Here is a 20,814-nt window from a genome sequence, read left to right as displayed (position 1 = left end):
GATTCACCATTCACTATAGGTGATGGTGATGGTCACAGCTCGCCTCCTCCCCTCCCTGCACAGGTCACACAGCATACCCACAACACTTTCAGATAGAACTCAGTGGGTCAGCTCCTGTCCATTGTGTTTATGGTCTACAAGGCTGCGGTGAAGCTTACATCGCAGCTCAGGTACGATGGGCACCCCCATAATTTTGTACAAACAGTATAATAAAGCAAATTAAATATATATTCAAAAAATAAAAACAGATTACAAACATTGAAAATGTCTCACTATCTGGTTTTAATTAGTACAAAATGATAGGTGATACACTCCCTTTAAGGTAACATTGTTTGGCTATTGTTCCCACTGAATTCCTGGATTCTGCTTCTTTTAACCCTTTGGATTGTCACAATCTACTTCTTGTTCTACTCCCGATGTTGACCCTTGACTCCTTTTCTTCTTCAGTTCTGTCTTGTTCTCTGGCTTGTTGCATCCTTGGTGATGACCCCTGGCCGTGTTCCTGACTTTGCTACAGATGCTAATCAGTGACTATTCTGGGCACCGCAACCCGAGAATCCAAAATGGAAAAGTCCATACCTCTTTGCAGGAGTTAAGGGTGAAGATCAGGAAAATTTCTTAAAGGGGTTGTCCAGTTATAGTTCAACATTGCCACTACAGCTACAACTGTGTTAAGATAACAAAAACAGCAGTATGTACCCTTCCTCTGCTGCGGGGTCAAGCCTCACCTTCCTCCCAGTGTTTGTTGAAGAAGATGTCGTCACCGGAAGCTACCTGACCACTGCAGCCAATCAGAGACGTTATTGATGTTTTAAAAAAAAAATTTTTTTAAATAAAAGTATAAGAAAAATGGGCAACATAACTAGCGGAATATTTGACAATGTATTTGAGAAACACTCCAAACAACCCCAACTGTCCTCAACTGTGCCCCCAAACAACCCCCGCCAGACTATATGGAGTCTGGAACCAGTGACTGCTTCTGCATACAAGCCTGGACACAGAAGCCTGTCTAGACTCGCATGCGGTTCACGGCCACGGGCCTGCTTCTGGCACCAGGGGAGAAACAAACAGTTGGCTAAGATAAGACCATCTCTTGCCCACACCCTAGTACTGGATAGGAGCGGCCAAGGACTCAGGAGGACAGGAAGGAGAATTGCCGCTGCCCACTGGACCTGGAGTGACTGAGTCAGACAGACCCAAAGCTGCCAGTGCCTTGTCATCTGTATGAGCCTGTGGCCTCGCCTCCTCCAGACTCAGCCTGTGCAGCCACCCTTCTCCTCCAAGCCCAGTTGCTGTCACACGTTGCAACCGTGAGCGTTACCCCCTTGCCTTAACAACGAAATAAGAATGCTTACCTGCTTCGCCAAGTCACCATGAGCACGTGAATTGTCTGATGGTGTAAAAAAAATCTCAGAATGTTTTAAGTAAATTTACGACTTGGTGTTGACCGCATTCATAGTCTGGGCTGCATGCTGCCCGTTGGCTGCGGGTTGGACGCCCCCGCTGCGCACTGTTTTATAGCAGTTGTCAGGCATTCTAGTAAATGTCTCCCTGGAAGAGTTATTTCTGATTATTCATGCATTATGTGTAAACACATACAGTAATAAAAAGACAAGTGGAAATGAGTTAAAAAGAGGAAAATTCGAGAACTGAGATCAGCTGAGGACTGTGCATATTGTCACATCGCCTTGGTATTTGTAGACAAATCACGGCTAATGCGGCAGCTTTCTTGGAAAACGGCACTTGGATTTATGTAAGCAAGTTTCCATCTGAGATAGGGAACTACTGAGCTGCCAAAGCTGTTGCTACATAAGTAATATGTAATAAATCATATTAATTAGTACAACAAGTAGTAACGCTAGAAAACAAAATACCATATTTCCAAATGTATCAGAATAGCGGCTAATGCTCCACTGTTCTGTTACAGAGCTTCAATTCACCTGCTCCATAAGCATAGCATAACACGATGAAAGCCACCACCACTAGAAGGAGCTTATTACTGAGCTCAATGGGCGCTTTACTCATCTGTCTGCAGTGTGCTCCCTCTAGTGGTGACTGTGAACACCAAGACTTGTATTATTTATGGTGGAGCGCTAAGTATAAAGTCATGATATTTGCAACTAAGGATCGTTCTACATGGGCAGGTTTTCTGCCTGAATGAGCCTTGATCAACAGCATAAATGATACGACCCACAACAAGCAAGGGAGGGCATGGCAAGCTTAGGTGACCTCTTAGTGCGCCACCTAACCATAGGGGTCAACATTTTATTGGTAACATTTTTTTGTAACACTTAACATTCTATCCATCGGGGGCTTCCAAGTGTAAATTACGTGAATCCTGGGGAGCGGTGAGCATGGCTTGTATTGCTTACTGCTTCTTGCTCCCAGCTGGTCCTGCTCTGGGCTCCGGCGCTGCATGTAGTGATCCTATGTGCATGATAAAACATTCTTCTAAATTACATATACTTTTTCATTACTATCTGATATTCCAGATCAATTGATAATCTGGGTTTTATTCCCAGTCCCAGAAATACTGGATTACATAAAAATGACTGCATTTTAGACCTAATAGATTGATTTCAGGAGAAAAAAAAACAATTAATGTCCACATTTTATCCTAAACGGAAAACATAAGTGACACGTGTCTGCGAATCGCTTGACCACTGACTGAAGTGTGATCGAATCTACAAGTGAAACTGAACCAAGGGGTGTCAATAACCCAGTATTTCAGCAGAAACCAGAGGGTATACGTTACATGGGATGATGGTAAATGGCAGGCAGATAAGCTCCATCGGAGCACGGCCTGCCTTGTGATGTGCTCCTGTATGACAATCACGGGTGCCGTTGCTTTCGAAATGACTTAAATCAATTAGGAATTAAAGGAAGCTGATAAAGCCATGCAGTTTTCGAAGGGTTTTTCCACCAAGGTGAGTGATGGCACAGCACTACAATGTACTGATCAGTGTGGGTTTGACCCTGCAGCATTTCCAGGCATGGCAGAGCTCCAATTCATTGACTATACAGCCCATTAACTTAAAGGGAAACTGGCTTGTCCTGTGAGCTCTTTAAACCAAGCTTTCGAGGACAGGGGACGTTGAGTCCATGGTGGTGACTTTCACACTCACCTGCCTCCATGTTTCTTCGCTGTCCATTTGTAATACTGGCACGGTCCATGTATAAACATATAGAAAGTTCAGTTTTAATTGCATTGCAATCTTTGCTTTTATCAGCACACATAGTGCTGAGCAAACTGAAACAGTCAAACCCTATTTCGGGTCAAACTTTTCTAAAAGTTCAGATTGGCGCGAACCCCTGGCTGTTCATCCTGGCAGAACCCACTTAGAAGACGCTGGTGGTGGCAGTCCTGTGGCTCAGCAGTTAACACTGTTGCCTTGCAATGCTGGGTCCTAGGTACAAATCTAGGCAAGGACAACATCTGCATGGAGTTTGCATGTTCTCCAAAGTCATACTAATAAGTGAATGTAGATTGTGAGTCCCAATGGGGACAGAAGATATCAAGTAATGCAAAATGCTGTGTAATATATGTATTTGCTACATAAATAAAGATGATTATTAGGGAACATAGGGAGAATATTACAAACTCCAAGCAGATGATGTATTTGGTCAGATTTGAACCTAGAACCCATATTTCAGTCACCATCATTGTTATAAACCATTTTTTTTTTGGGGGGGGGGGGTATTTGTGAAGTTCTTCAATTCAAACTGATTTGGACATAACTGAACTTTTAACCAAATTTACGTGAACCGAACATTTCAAAAGTTTCACACAACACGAAATATACATATGAGACTTCTAACCACTAAGATATGTTACTTGTGACTCATCCCTATTGATAATTGATCTAAGGGCCCTTTCACATGGCCCAATTTGAGGCAGATGAAGAGCACCAATTTTGCAGCTTGTTTAATACTGCGACTGCCGGGGTTGAGCACCCCCCTAGAACCGCCAAGGGGACACATCTGTCCGCAGTGCTATTTTTGACATGACTGCAGTTCTATCGGATCTTTTCTGTGGTTTATGTTCTGCGTTATAATAGTACAGTGATACCTTGGCTTGTGAGTGCCTTAGCTTGCAAGCTTTTTGACTTGCGAGCAGGCTCTCTCCCAAATTTTTGCTCTGATTTAAGAGCAAAAACTCGGGTTACGAGCCTGCTTCGCATTTCCCACGGGGAGTCCCCTCATCACTGAACACTGTGACAGCACTGTCACAGTGTTCAGTGACAAGGGAACTCCCCGCGGGAAGTAAAGAATCCCCTGCCACAGCTGTGAAAGCAATAGGATGCTGGCACCCTCGCAGTGATTTTCGGGGAAGGGCTTTGAATATAAGCCCTTCCCTGAAAATCCTCCCTAGCTGTAGTAAAAAAAAAAAATACTCACCCGTCCGCCGCTGGCACGGCTCAGCCGTGTTTTCTCCATGCACTGCTCTGAGGCTTTTCAGCAGGAGGGGATTTAAAATCCCCGCCTGCTGAAAGGGCTGTGTCTGATTGGCTGAACACTCAGCCAATCACAGGCAGCGCTCAGCCATTCACTGAATGACAGCTGAGCGCTGTCTGTGTTTGGTCAAAGCGCTCTGCCAATCACAGGCAGCTCTCAGCCATTCATGTGAATATATATAATTTTTTATTTTTTACTATAGCTTAGGGATGTTTTCAAGGAAGGGCTTATATTTAAAGCCCTTCCCCAAAAATCACTGTGGCGGCACCGGCATTCCATTGAAATCAATGGAAGAGCTTCATGATCCGTAATGGATTAACGGCGTTTTCCATTGATTTCAATGGGGAAAATTGATTTGACTTACGAGTGTTTTGGGTTAAGAGCTCCGTCACGGAACGAATTAAACTCTTAACCCAAGGCACCACTGTACTTATTTAACTTCGATCAGTTGGTAATGGGTACTTTGGATGGGTACCTTACTTTGTGAAAAATATGTAAAAACTTCCTTCTTTCTTATGAAGAAATTGTATATTTTGTTTTATTTTATTTGAGACAATTACAAATTTTAATTGAAGAGAACCGTACATGGCGTTCATAAGAACCAGTCGATGCTGGGGAAATGACGAAATGGAGGGTCAATTTTATAAACTTTATTTAGAATTGGTCAGTACAGTAAAAACTTTAGCATTTTAAACATTTTTCTTTGATAAATTGTTCTTGAACATGTTTATAGGAAAACTAAATAAAAATCGTTACATAGTCTACATATAGACCGGGAATGCAAAAAACACTTTGCACTAATAGTAAGTATGCTTACAATATTTGGCTCCAATATCCATGGCATGGAGAACAAACATAGTAATCAATGGTTCTGCATTTGTTGCAAACAACTTTCTTACAGGCATGACATTTCAAGTATGATTTGTCATATCCAGTGCTCTTGGCTTTTACTTCACGTTTTCTACGTTTGCCTTCTTTTTGGTACCTCATCAGGCATGGATGAGCGAGCAGTTGCTAACCGCATCACGGCGTGCGTCTCAGCACGGTCTTCTTCCAACTCCAGATGGAAATCCCTACGTTTCATCTTCCTAGTGATGTCTTTTTTATTAGCAGTATTGTACTATACAATACTTCCTTTTCCTTCTTAATGACTACAGGTACTTCCCTACGAGCTTTGTTCATAGTGCCAACTGTACTCCGTGGACCTCGCCTCGAGCCATACTGTAACACACAACACGCCCGTCACTCAGCTAGAGAAGCCATACAAGTGACAAAAGTTATTATGGTTCATAGAAAAGAAGAAAGGCTTATGCTATGTGTTCTGCCTACCTCGCCCCTCGCTTGTTCTTCCAATTAGTGGTATTTGAGAATAAATATTATCATATCACCAAAAGACAATTACATTTAACAAAAAATGTAGTTAAAACTAAGATTAAATCCCAAACAATGTGATGTTACTGTCAAGAGGACAAAAAGTGTCCCCAGGGCGGTTCTCGGTAAAAGCAGGTTATTTTTTTAGGTGAGGGGTTGACCCCCCTAACTAAAACTTTTTGGGAAATTGATGTAGACTCTAAGGCCGCCTGCTCATGAGCGGAAATTCCACGGCGGGATTTCCCGCCGCTGGAAGCCTGCATAGGATTGCGTTAACAAACGAAATCCTATGCAGGCGTCCGCCCCTCTCCTCAAGGTAATTTCCTGTAGTGGGGCAGGGTTTCAGGGCTTTCCCCAAGAGGGAGGAGGGGCGGGATAGAAGGATCTTCCTCCCGTAGCCCTGTCCCCTGCATGGTTTGCTATGGGGATTCTCTGTGAGAATCCCCATAGCAAACCATGGAGGGGTGGGGCTAGAGGCATCAGACCCCTCTAGCCCCACCCCTCTATCAAGCCTCCACTCACACTCTCTGCACTATGGGGATATCCCTTGGGATTTCCTCATAGCAGAGAGAGACAGCTTCGCTACAGTGGGTTTCCCCAGAGCAGAAACAGTGAGCGAAGCAATGGGGGACTAACCCTTCGCTCCACTCTGTCTCTCCGTGCTATGAAGAAAGCCCCATAGCTTCATTTACTCTCCATTCTTTGGTGAAATCCCGAAGCTCTGTGGGGCTTCTTCTCTCTCCTCCTGGAGCAGCTGTGCTTCTCCAAGCGCAGCAACTCCAATGAGCGGGCAATGTTCCATGCAATGCGCATATGAAACATTGCCCGTTCACGCGTTTCCAGCCCATGTGAGCGGCGCATTTATACAGTCATTTCTCCACCATGCACTTTCATCACTGTCGGCAGCACATTCATTTTTACACGCGGGACCATGGTTTTTGGTGCCAAATAAAAAATGCGATCACCCAGAAAAACGAGCATTTGTCTGATATCTAACCTACGCCCCTTGACACAGAGCAGTAACGGCCTGCGTAGAGGGTACAATACAAGGAACTAGGGGAGAAGAAACCTTCTTTAAACAGCCGACTTCTGAAACGTTCTGTGACTAAGTAAATGGAATTGGAAAACAATATGGACATCATCTGCTAGAAAGCTGTAATAGAAAGCCATGAATGGTTTCCTGGGACATACCGACATCTACAGTTACTCATCGTCAATATTCCATCCTCGGCGCGGCCAAGTGTTCCTGCTGAACTGTGATGAAAATAATGTTACTTTTAAATATTCCACAATTCCCCCCCCCCCTTTTTTTTTAATTTCTCAAAAACATTCTCCCTTTCTGGATCTGGTTTAACGATGCTTACTCAGAGCTCTGCGCCCGGCATGTAAACAATGGTTAGGAAAGAAAAGTTAAACTCTCTTCCAAGGAACTTTTGGTTTTTATTAAAACAATGTATGAAAAACGTCAAGTGCACTTGTAGCGGACGAGATGCATGATTCATTCCAGTCATTTAAAACCCATTTTACTCAATATATATATGGAACCGATCCTCAGGCTGCTTCCCACCTCATCATTGTGCGGCTTTTTTGTATATTTTACTTGGTTGGAATAAAAAGTTGGAGGAAGATTCATCCCATGTGCTGCAGTAATGTGTGAAAGTATAACAAGGAGGCGGCTCAGCCTTTAAATTCTATTTTTTTTCCTTTTAAAGGCCTCCATGCACATTAGAGTTTAGTCGTCAAAACCCACCTCAACTTCTCTCTGACAGGGGAAGACTGACGTTCAACACCTGAATCTTTTGTCCCTGGGGAGATAAGCCACCAACACAGCTGTCTGACTTTAGCTTACCTCCTTAAACACACATCTGGACTGAGAGGAGCATTCACAGGTATGAAGAAAGGGGAAGCAGGTTGTGATGAACAATCCGGTTGATGAAGGTGTATGGCGGCCTTGGAGTGGTAAAGTCTTAAGGCCCTTTTACACGCAACGATTATCGCTCAAAATTCGTTGAAAGAGACAAAAATGAGTGATAATTAGAGATGATGAGCGAACGTACTCGTTTCGAGTAATTACTCGATCGAGCATCGCTATTTTCGAGTACCTGGCTACTCGGGTGCAAAGATTCGGGGGGCGCCGGGGAGCGGGGGATGGCGTAGTGGAGCGGGGGGTAGCAGTAGGGAACAGGGGGGGGCTCTCTCTCTCTAACACTCCCCCTCCCCACTCCCCTCTGCAACGCCCCGCTCACCCACGGCGTCCCCCGAATCTTTTCACCCGAGTAGAGAAGTACTCAAAAATCGCGGTGCTCGAGTGAAAAAGGGGCGTGGCCGAGTAGGTTCGCTCATCTCCAGTGATAATCATTACATGTAAACGCGGGCTTCGTGCACTTTTCGTTTAAATGATGGATTTTAGTTCACTTAAAACCCATCGTTCAGCCACTGAGAGACTGAGCAAAGGCATTCCATTTGAATGTATTTCTCTCCTCTTTCAAAAGACTGCAGGATGTTCTCCCTGTGACATGTTTACGCTAGCTGCGCAGAGAACAATGCAATCTGCTGGCAGCCACAAGGAGAACAATGGAATGTTCTGGCAGCTGTTCGCACAACTGGGTGTGTGTTTAACCACATCCTGGGCTCTACAAACAACTCCTGGAGGTCAATTTACATGCAAATGAACATAATAATGGCCATTAACACTTTATGCAAATAGATCTCTAAATCTTTAAGTCGTTTGAAATATTGACTTTGAGTGTAAAAGGGCCTTTATGTCCCCCTCTTTTTGTTACTGCTGGGTTGTTTCTTCCACCCATAGTGATGTCACACTGTATGGCAGAGTATGCACTATCGGCACTCCATTGATTTCAAAGGGGCTGACAAAAATACCGGAGTGTTTGCCGCTCGGCTATCTTTGCCGTTCAATTGAAAATGAATCGAGCTGTAGCGCGCTTGTGTGACCATCGCTCCATTCATTCTCCTCCTCACTGCAGGGTTCCGTTGAGCGCACTCAGCAGTGAGACCCCCACTTATCAGCAAATTACCCCCTAATCTGTGGATAGGGGATAATTTGTAATTCTGGTAAACCCCTTTAGGTCAATGTCTGTGGTACAGTGAAGAATGGCTTGAGTAGGTGAATAAGATGTAACACTGCAGTATGGACGTGATGGAGATTTGTTATATAACGTTTCTTGTGCAATCTTGAGACCTAGTGGAAAATATCTAATAAGTGTGCATTAACACATAGCGGATTTTGCTGCCGATCAGCCCCAAAATTACCAGCACATTTTCCGCAGTGGATCAGCACATTTGTGTGCACGATTATCAGCCCATGTTAAAGGATCTTTAAGATATACTTCCATCTTAACTTTTATGGCATACCCACAGGATAAGCCATATAAATGACATGTGCAAGACCCCCAGATATCTCGAGTTGTGGCCCCCATAGCCCCTGGCCTGGCTGTATAAGGTGGCTGAAAATTACAGAAATGGTAGAGCACTCTGCTGTTTCTGTACCTCCCATCAGAGTTCTGGAAACAGCATGGCACAGCGAGTTATACTGGAGTTACAGTGTAGATCGCTGTGCTAGTTCTGTAATTCTCTATCACTTCTATGGGAGTTAAGGAAACAGCGTAGTTTGGCGCACTCAACTGTTTCATACACAGGAGTGTCCCTATCATGACTATGCTTGGCTGGGAGGAGCACACCACAATGCTCTCCAACCTGTAGGCTCCATATGTTACAAAACTAAGAGCCCTCTTACATGGGACGACCTGTCAGGTGCAGAGTGCCCGACAGATCCTGCGCTTTAACACAACAGTTATCATCGTTAGTGAATGGAGGCAGAATTGATGGGGATTACTCCTGCCCACCCGCCTCCATTCTCAGTAAAGAGACAGTCATTCAACTGCCGATTGTCGTTCAGTTATAATGCTTGCATAAACGGAACGATGAGCGAACAATTTATCGTTCAGTTGCTGTTTGCATTCACATTGAACGATAATAGTTAAGATTCTCTCTGGATCGTGGGAATCTGACTGATCGGCTCGTGTAAAAGGTCCTTAACTCTCATCATGCCCTAACAACCGGCATCGGAGGAATGTGTATGTTTATTTCAACATATATTGGGGTACATTGGTTGTGTCTGGTCAGTTTTTTTCATGCCAGAGCCGGACATTACTGATGATTTTTTTATATACTTCAGCTTATGCTCCAGAGTCCAGAACCAGATAGAAAAACACTGCCTGCAATATTTTTCTGTTTGGTTTGGGAAAGCATTTGGCATCAAATCTGAAGAGCTGGATGCCTTGAACTGTCCCATAGACAATTATGGGATTAGTTTTGGCACCAGTTTCACTTCAATGTTGGGGGGGGGGGGGGGGGGGTGAAACAGAACCTGGCCTAAAGCTTATGTCCCCCATGGAAACAAAGGATGGTGAAATCCAGCGTGACCAACCCCTCTTTTCCCAACATATGGGTTAAGAGGACTTTTATCTCATATATATGGCCTGCTGAATGCACTGGTTAAAATGGCAACAGTCCAGAAACTTCTACTAGTTTTCCATCTTGTAAATACATTCCTAAGGTAAAATCGACGGTCTGTCATCCAGTAGATTTAGAGGGTAAATATGGAAAGTACAAGTCATTGTCTAAAGGATAGTTGACATTCGTTGGTTTCACATAATACCACTGACATAGTTGAATAACATAGATCAATAGTGTTGAGTACTGTTGAGCAAACAAACCAGTAGAACCTTGTTTTGGGTCAAATTATGCTAAAACTTCAGTTCAGCAGGAACTCAAACTAAGCTTTTAGCAAAGTTCTACTCGAAACAGGGTTCTACTGGTTTGGTTCCCTCAACACTAGTCCTAAACACTGGTGTATAACACTCTCAGATCACTATAACCTCTTTGTTCAGAAAATCACAAGGCTTTGACGCTCAGTCTTTATCAAACATGTCTATGTGACAAGGCACAGGACCATTGTTGCGTTGTTGAGTTTCCCGGACTGTCTCCCCCCATAATACACCGCTTATAATTAAAGAAAAACACAGCTGCCCATAAATATTCATAACATACGCTCCATATAAACCCTATTAGCACATCCTCTTATCCAAACACTCCAGAAACCATTGGGTGCCATCCGTTCTTAGTAAGATCTGTAAGAACCATAACGAAGGTTTGAAGGATGACCTTCCAACTGTCCACCAAGCACAAGAAGACCGTCTCCCCTCGAATTTTCAAATCTTCGTTCCTTACTCGCATAGTTGGTTACCTTCCATATTGATCTTTAATAGAATGAATCACCCCCATCCTCTCACCCTTTAGAACATTGAATTGACTACAGGTGTCTGACACCCGGCGGTACAGAATGTACAAAACAATTTCCTCCCCGGTGTAACTCTAGTTGGGGTGAGTTCACCATGTTCATTTCTTCATACACGTTCACATCATGTTAGTTGATGTAGCAAGAGCAGTACGGCCATCAAAGCTCATTTCTGGCATTGATTTTTTTTTTGAGCTATGTCTAATTTGGGACCCTATGATGACGTATGATGCATAGTTAGCCAAGACTCTGCTGAGAGAGTTTTGTAAAACATTTGCTGGAAGTGAACAAAGAGGCCGAATTCTAAATTGTAGTTTGTTCTGTTTGCGTAAATAACCTCCTACAATCTGCAATCATTCTATTAGATGGGGAGGTAAATCTTTTGCATCTGCTTCTCCACATCCTGTTTTTCACTATGATCTCTTCAAGGAACAAACTGTGTTACAATTCATATTTTGTGCTCTTCTTACGGCTCCTCTTCGGTGGTTGATAATCTTCTCAAACACATGTAGATCTCTAGATTAATTATTGTCCCCGCGGCAATCAAAAAGAAAGGCTACATCTGCAATATCAAACACCTTGAGAATGACGTATAACGAAAGATACGTTCTTTTATTTGCAAAACTTTGGTCAATTAAGTGGTGACATAGAAACATTGCGAAAACAAGCTTAGAAAAAAGTCTTAAAGCCTAAGCTGTGCTTGACCTTCAGGCTTCACAGGCACTACACGTACCAGTACACTGCACGTCCGGCAGGCCACAGGTTGTCCATCTCATGAAGCCGACTTCTTATAAAGAAGTTCCAGCATCTTAATACAATTCTCAGTCTTTTCTTTATGAATTAGTAATCTGGAGTATTGAGTAGTTTTCAGGAACTCCGGAGTAAGTGGTAGACCAAGAAGACTGTGTTGTACTTTCTCTGATCGTTCATATGCCTCTTGGGAAATCTGGAGCAGCTTTGTATCCTGGGGTTGTAGACAGAGAGGAGTTGAGACTATGAGCTCCTTGAGATGTTTAGAAAGTAGTCTAACGTACACAAGCTTCTCAGCCCAAAAGTTGGCTTCCCCTTTCTCGAAGAGATCATCTTCCACCTGTGAAGATGCAGAAGAATATTTGGTTAGTGGTATGATCTTGGCTTATAGTCTTCTTTAGTATAATACACTCATTGACAAAAAATATGATGCACCCATATAGAAATATCGGATTGTTGCAAATCTTGAAATTTGGTGTCATGGTACCCATTACATGTCAGGCCATCAACAACCTTTGTCACCTTTGTTTGCAGTGGTGTCGTGAATGAGAAACCTACACTACTACAGACTAGAACCGTATAGTCTTTATTGAGGAGTCCAGGTTCCGTTTGGGAACAGATGACGGTCGTGTTCTAGTATGGAGACCTCATGGCATAGGGCTTCAATCTTGCCTTTGCTGTAGAACGACACAATGACCCAACTTGCTGGTGTGATGATCTAGGCAGCCATCGCATACGAGAGTCGGTCACCACTAGCAGTGATATGAGAGGCACTAACAGCTCAGTGATATGTTCAGGACACGTGTTGCCTCTCATTGCAAGGCCTCCAAGAGGCATTCTTCATCAGGATAATACTTGCCCATACACAACAAGGCTTTCCTAGGAATGCCTCCCTCAGGCTTCCACACTTCCTTGGCCTGCCTAGCTGGCAGATTTATTACCAACTAGGAGTATGCAGCCTATGAGTATGCAGGATCTAGAGGCTCCGTTGTAACATGCCGCAGGATACCATATGGAGCCTGTGTGCCTGCATGCCAAACCATGTCGCATCACGTATGTGGTTGGTGGTGGGTTGCTCCTCTATATAGCAATCTGGCTTACTGCATGCCTTCAGGTCAAATAGCAATTGAGCATTTCCTGCAGTATATATCTAGTATCTGGCCTCTTTTTCTGTGAGTTACGTATGTGGGGTAGAGCAACCCAACAGCATACCAAAGCCTCCTCTGAATTGTACAGGTTTTCCCAGTAAATTCACTTAGGGTGGTTTCACATCTACGTTGGGTATTCCACTTTCCTGCTCTGTTTGGGGAACAGGAAAAAGGAATCCCCGTAGCTGAATGGTTCAGTCTCTGGATGCAACTGAAGAGCACTGGACGGACCCCATTGACTATAAAGGGGTCTGCCTGCTTTCCGCCCAGCTTTTGGACGGAAGAAGCAGCTCTGCATGCAGTACTTCTCCTTCCGATATTTTCAGCTGGACCTGTAATGGAACCTCAAGCTGGAGGTCTTGACGCAGATGTGAGAGCGGCCTAACTTATATCAATGTTACAATCACACTCACAACATTTCATCTGATTCGGACAACTCCCTCTAGGTGCATTACTTTTGTTTCAATGAGTGTACACAGCCATGCTCATCACCCTGTCTGGACGAGGCAAACACCTATCTAATTTATGGACACTTAGGATTTTACAGCAATCTGAGAAGGCCGATGGGTCCTCACAGACCTTCATTAGCAACGGGGAGGAGAGAAACCAAACTAAGGATATTCCTGGAAGAACGAGCCTTCAGCAAAGTGTATTTCCTATTACATGTGTGTCAGACAGGTTTATTTATCTAGGCCTGATATACTGTACCTAAGAGAGCTCCAGACTAAACCTTCTTCTATATTTGCACAAGCAGTTGTCTATTTACACTGAGCAGGCAAACTATTTTTGCTGCAAGTTAACTTTATTTAGACAGAATCCTGGCGATGGGTTTCCAGATTTAGGTTGTTATAGTCCTTTTTTAAATCTCTGATCTTGGGTCTTCATATTTCCATTGGCAATAATATCATTTATAAAACTTTGTGAGACTTGTCACAGCCCCGATGCCATTGGCTAAGTGAGACATTTAACTATAAGGTGTATTTAACAAGTGCAGCAATATACAGTCCAGGCTCCACTAGTCCCATCCCGGCAGCTCACTTCCCATAATGCAGAAGTTATTGCCGGTGGAAGCCGCCTTCAAGTCCTAATGAACTGAAGCAATTGAAATCAATGGGCCATCTGTGCACTGCGGTTCTCCAGTTAAGGTACCTAAAGGGAGGCGGTCGCAACTAGGAGACCACCTCTATTATGTCCATATGCACTAATAGGGCATATGGAAAATGGTTGACAAAAAACATAACCCCTTGAAGTCATCATAACAACTTGCTAATGTGTATCTTGCTTTTATTAAGTTGCATTTCTGACATTCACAAATCTAAACATGCGAATGGTCACCCATGATCCTGCATGCTGGGACCTGCAAGTGCCTCTAAGAGACTAGCTGCCGGGGGTATTTATTTATGCGTCCTTCAGTTAGTGCCTGCCACATCTGTGGATAAGTGTAATACAAATAACCTCTGTCTGCCTGTTCCAGACGGGTTGTGTTATTTCACAAAATGTATTTATTTTGGGATAGCCTAGTAATGTACTTATTGTCATATTTACTATAGCATTCACTTCTAAGGCCCCATGCACACAGGCGGAAATTCCGCGGCAGAGCCCCGCACAGAAATGTCACTCCCCGGCTGCTGGCTCCGGTCTGCGCATGCGCCGGCTGCCGGCACATCAAAGGGCCGGAGCTGGGGGAGCAGGTGAGTGCCGCGCTGATCTCTGCAGGGGGTAGGGTCCCGCTGCGAGAATTCTCACAGCCGGATCTGACCCAGCCGTCTGCAGGCGGCCTTAATGTTAAATAACCCTACATGATAAATAATCTGATTAGAAGAGAACAAATCCTAATCTGAAACGGTCTATCCTTGTACACGATTTTATCTAAAGAGGTCCAAAATGCAGTGCTGATCGATTTCCCAAAATACACTAAATGGCCCCTTTATTACAGACCCCCATCTAGTAGCACGTTGGACCTCCTTTGGCCTTCAGATCTGCAGCAATTCATCATGGTATAGATTCCACTAGGTGCTAAAATGGTTCTGCAGGAATACCGGCCCCTGCGGACAGGAAACTTCTTGTAGTTGTTGAAAATTAGATGGAAGTGCTGACATGTTCTGACCAGCTGACAGGAAGGGGTCATCGATTCATGCTGCTTGTGCCAAATTCTGACCTCCCATCAGCATGGTGCAACAGGTATCTGGATTCATCTGACCAGGAGATGTTTTTCCTCTGCTCATTGATCCAATTTTTGCCTACTGGAGAATTGTTTTTCTGTTTTTCTAAGATGGCAATGGAGCTGGAACTGGTTGTCTGCTGTTATGGCCCATCTGTGCTATGGAATGACGAGTTGTGTATTTGGACACGTTAGTTGAAGCACCAGAGTTGTATATCCGTGTGTTTTCCTCCTCTGCTGATGTAAAGATGGATGTTTTAGCTCTTCAGGAATTGGTAAAAAAAATGGAACTTGATGGACACATTATTAAAGGGGTTTTCCAGAGACTGGGCAAAATTTCCCTAATGTTTCCAATTATGGCCATTATTCCGAATGTCCATCTAAATCGTCAAACTGAACTTCAGTAATTTTTTTTTGCCGACCCGCACCACTGCTGCTGTCTAGCCAGCTTCAGATTTCCACATTGTTATTTGAAAAGGCTGCCGGGGAGTACAGCCTTGTAGAACAAATTATGTTGCAAAGTTACATGTTATCACCTTATGAAGAAGCTAACTTTTACTTTGAATCACCGAAATACCCCTTTAACCCTTTGCAATCCAATTTTGGATTCAGGATTTTCTAGGGAGTTTTCTCTTTCTGCCATTATACAATGGCGCCACCTGCTGGCTGGAGCCAGTACTGCGGTATTGGACATGCTAGAGAGGCCAGTGACAACAGAGCGGCCAGTAATATACAGTAAGAATACCCTGACTGACATCTTCCGACATCAGAAGCTGTACAGCCTTCAATCAGAATGTCTTTAGACGTCAGACAGTGGATTGGAAAGGGTTATTGACTGTGCAATGAAAGCACACCTATGATGGTCAGTGAGCTGGACGGACCCCATTATAGTCAATGGGAATGGTTCGGCTCTAGCATGTGCTGGATCTGGCGTTTCCAGTATTTTCGTTGTTCGGCTCAAAGTATGTAACTGAACAATGGAAATCATCAGTATCCTGGGCATAGATATGAATGGGGCCTTACTGTTTCTGCACAATGTAGGCAGTAAGCTCCCTCTAGTGGTGGCAGCAGACAATTTTATTGTTTAGCTATATGTCTAAGCAGGGGATTGGGAGCTCTAGAGTGTCTTGACTAGGGAGTAATATGGCTCATTGATCAGGCATACAGGCCTCCTAATAAAAATTCAGGCCTACCAACAAAAAATGCAATTTTTTTTGTCCTTATTTTTGCAGTTTATAAAAATAAAAACTTTCAAACTTGCAAATATGACCCCATTTACCAACTTCTAGTTAAGGTAATTGAGGATCAGAATAGTCTGTGCATTTTAATATTAATAATAATTAAAAGCTACTCAGAGCCGGTGTCATAAATAAGTTATATTTTCCTCAGCAACCTCCTCGCTCCGTAACTAAATGTTTGGAGATTCAGAAAAAACCATAAAGCTTTTCCTGTTTGAGCAGACATTGGAGTAATTCACTATAATCATTACAGCTCTTAAAACACCTATACTGTTTATGTTCCTTTTTGCTCATTTGCTTTCATTGTGTCATAGTAAACGTCCTGTGAGCCCCCTTGGCCTAGCAGCTTAATTATCATGTGCCCGCATTCATGCCTGCCATATCCTCTTGTAAAATGACTGCATCGGTATGCACAACACCTGTGCGTCTAATTGGGAATACGGAGAACACAACATTTCTTCTGTCTTGTGGGTTACGTCAGGCTCGGTACAGAACGTCCGGGATAATTGTTCTGTGCCGGCTTTTCGCACCCCGGTCTTTTTTTTGTCATTCTGTGGACGCCGGTTGTGTAATTACCATTTTTGTGGTTTCTGGACAGCCAAGATCATCTTCCCCGAGCAGCCACTCCAGAAGGATGGTGACACCGTGTGCTACATGATCCCACTGCTGAAGAAGCTCACATAGGATCCCGAATGTCAGGTCCAAGGCCATGGGAGGATTGACGATGCAATAGGGAAACCCTGTAGAGAGAAAGGGCATCGATATCAAACATTTGCATAAATGATCAATCTTGCATGCAGTTTTGCATCTCGGATTATAGGTTATGTTCACACGTAGCTGATTTGTTGCAGATTTTGGTGCAGATCTGCTTCAGATTTCACCCCTTCAATTTGAATTTAATTGAAAGGGTGAAGTCTACTACAGATCTGCACCAAATCAGCTACGTATGAACGCACCCTAAAAGCCATCTTTTCAGCGATAATCAATGCTTGTAAATGTGTGCCCATTGTGCACTTACTGTGTACTTTTCGTCCATCGCTGAGTTCAGCTCAGCTTAAAAATCCATCAGGACTGATAAGAGGGACGGCATGCTGTGTTCTCTGTGGGCAGCGCTGATAATATTCTTTCAGCAGCTGTCTGGCTGGAGAACAATAGCGATGTATTTAGAGAACAGACCACCCGCTGTTCTCTAAATACATGCAAATGAAGCTAGTTAGCTACTAATGGGCTGATTAGCCCATTAGTAGCTAATGCAAAGTGATCGCTCAAAACTGTACGTTTCTGTCGAATTTTGAGCGATCATCTGTGTGTGTAAATGGTGCTTTAGGTTGCAAGTGGTTTATTTTGGAAGGTAAAATCAGAAGCTCTCCTACATCACACATCAGTAGAAGATCAGGTGACCATCAGGTCTCATGCATGTCCTTTTTCTTGTCAGATTCTCTACCCTTGAGGGAGTTTTCAAGGAGTAAGATACTGATGACCTGTCCTCAGGATAGTACCAAAACACACATCTCGGCACTCATACACATTTCATACCTGAAGAAAATTGCACAAGCTTTGTATTTACTAATTGCATGAAAGTGCAAGGCTTAGGCCCAAAGAGAGGTGTCTTTCAGAGTTGGGAACCCATCCAAACCCGCTGCCTGGACGTGGTGAAGGGCCCATATGTTTTGATCAAAATATGCGCTAGGAATCTTACATTTCTGTGCAGTTAGTATATACAACACTTGTGCATTTGTGATATTAAATGCTACCAATGCTGAAGATACGTCTACGTGTACGTCTAAGGTCTATGTGCACCTTCACATTAAATGTATTTATTGACATTGTCTTTTGTTGCATTTTTATTTGTGGAGGAGTGGCTGTCTCCACTTTTGTCATGCACTTCATTCACCCATTTGTTGTAAGCCTTTTAATTAAACCATATGGTCTGGTATCCTACTTTCCCTGAATCCAATCAGAACCTTAGGCCCCAAAAGAGCTGTCAGAGTTAAGAACCTATCCGAAAGCAACAGTTGCTTAGATGTGGCAGATGGGCCCACATGTTTTGCTCAAAATATGCGCCAAGATCCTTGCATTTTTATGCCATTAGTATATATAACAGTTATGCAATCTTATTCTGATATTAAATGTGTAAGAGTGCTGAAGCACATGTTTCTGTTACTACATAAAAAGTGCAAGGTTCTTGGCCAAAATTTGATCAAAACATGTGAGCCTATCTGCTATTTCCAAGCGATCTTCATTAAGATGGGTTCTACTCTGAAACAGACTTACCTCTTTTAGGGCCTAAGCCTCAAATGTATTCAGGGAAAGTAAAATGCAAGCCACACACTCCAATTAAAACACTTGGGACTGAAAGAGAAATAGGGAACAGGACAGACATGGAGGCAGCCACTTGACAACTGCAACAAGAAAAACTCAGTCTGCACATCCTATAAGGGAACTAATTGCAATGGTGCACATAAACCATGGCAGCATCCCAATATAATAGAAAAAACAGGAGTGGCAGCCTTCATGTTTGTCCTGCACCGTATTTCTCCATGAATCCAGGGTGTTTTATTTGGAGTATATGTCTTGGATTCTACTTTCCCTGAATGCATTTGAATCTTGCACTGTAAGAGAGGTGAGTGTGCTTCGGCATAGGACCCGTCTTAATGAAGGTTGTCTGGATGTGGCAGATGGGGCCACACGTTTTGATCAAAATATGTGTTAAGAACTTTGTACTTTTATAGAGTTAGTAAATGCAAAGGCTGTGCAATTCTATTCATGTATTAAATACACATGAATGCTGAGGCACGTGTGTTTGCTCCTATATTGGATTGCAGCCATGGCTTACATGCACCTTTGCATTTGATTCACTAATTATGTGAGACGGCCTATCATCGCGTATGACAGAAATATTGTACTGTGTATCGCCGTCATGCACGGTCTTTCTTTTTCATTTAAACTTCCCGCTTTGTAACGGCACACATATATACACCGCCCATACGCAATTTAATTGCATATGAATGGCGTTGATTACGCAGCCATAAAGAACAATTGCCTCTCGCGCGTAATACTCAGCAAAATAGAACACGCTGCGTTCTTTTTCTGTGCTCGCATATTACGCAATGATTACACACAAATGTGAACGAAACAGCGTAAGCCAATGTATTTGATCGCCTGAGATTTAACGCGTAATATGCGGACGTAACGCCTATCCACACTAAGTCAAAGCTGTGACTGTTGCCACATATAAATATGGGGGAACGGGGGTAAGTGGAATAGTTATACAATCAATTCTAGTTGTAATGTCTGTGAACTGGTTTGTTTCCTCCTGGACAGCCTCAATAATTCGTCTTATTCAATAAAAAAAATAGAAATGCGGGCGGGTGTGAAAACTTTTTGTCATATGTGATATATCACAAAATAAGTAAAACGTCCAAAATGTTAATATAAATGCAAACACAACTGTGCCAGCAGCTTACTGATGCCAATGGATTCCTCAAATTGTAGGCATTCAGGGCATCGTATATCATACAAGAACAGTCAGCGGCGGATATGCCTTCAATGTATGCTGCGGTTCGGCACAAATATCCCGCCTACTGTCAGGGACACCGCTCAGGTGCTGGCAGCACTGCCGGAGGGGGTTGCTCGCTAGACCTCAGGTAATTAATATCCCCCCTGTATGTTTACCTTACAGAACAAAGATTTAAACAGAAAGGAGAGGTAGAATGTGATAGATGATACCGAGATATAAACACAATAAATCACACCGTTACGTGTCAGCGGTGGACACAGTGAGGGATTATTGAGACTCTGTAGAGGAATGGCTACAGAACTATTTCCATACACCCTATTGGTTTGAGTTTGATGGTTTTTGGTGAAAAAGTATTGTAATCAGAGGAGCAACTAGTAAATACAGATGGCAATATGTGACGGAAAGGTAGACTGTAAAGGCCCTCAAACATATTAGAAAAAAGTTATTTGAACCCGGTATTTTCGACAGGACCGTGCTGATGTGTATAGGGGTCACACAATTGCTCCCCCCCTCCCCCCCCGAAAGATTATGTCTGGAGAAAGGAGGATCGGGCATGTTGAATCTCCCTGGAGATAAGCCGCCAGCAGAGCTATCCGGTAGAGGCTTTCTCTGCTCTTCCTATTTAAAACACATGAACACTTGTCGGAGCCGATAATTTTTTTTTTTCTTAAAGGGCTAGTCTGGTGATTTTTTTTTCTTTCATTATGCAACTTTCCACCACTATCCAATATATATAAGTTATCTAGTGTCACTTTGTTTAGCCATTCCTTTTTATATGAAACTCCTTGTCTGCTTCTTCTGAGATGGTCATGTGATCTCAATTCTGATCAGATTTACTTGGGTTTTTGTGTCGA

At 43.3% G+C, this 20,814-nt stretch overlaps 1 protein-coding gene across 1 annotated transcript in view; it reads right to left on the bottom strand.

Moving 5' to 3' along the window:
• Window positions 1-10,638: 10,638 nt before the first annotated feature.
• Window positions 10,639-20,814, bottom strand: part of THADA (THADA armadillo repeat containing) — a 551,380-nt gene continuing 541,204 nt past the window's right edge. Inside the window, exons 37-38 of the mRNA XM_066595569.1 lie at window positions 17,017-17,180; window positions 10,639-12,233 (exon numbers count right to left, since the gene is read on the bottom strand). Coding sequence (XP_066451666.1) covers window positions 11,916-12,233; window positions 17,017-17,180 — 482 coding nt within the window. The 3' untranslated portion in view covers window positions 10,639-11,915. The remainder of the gene's footprint in view (window positions 12,234-17,016; window positions 17,181-20,814) is intronic.

This window comes from Eleutherodactylus coqui, chromosome 3, assembly GCF_035609145.1.
Source record: "Eleutherodactylus coqui strain aEleCoq1 chromosome 3, aEleCoq1.hap1, whole genome shotgun sequence".
In the NCBI taxonomy this organism is placed as follows: Eukaryota; Metazoa; Chordata; class Amphibia; order Anura; family Eleutherodactylidae; genus Eleutherodactylus; species Eleutherodactylus coqui.
Note: the sequence above shows the minus strand (reverse complement) of the source record. Positions and strands in the feature narration are given on the sequence as shown.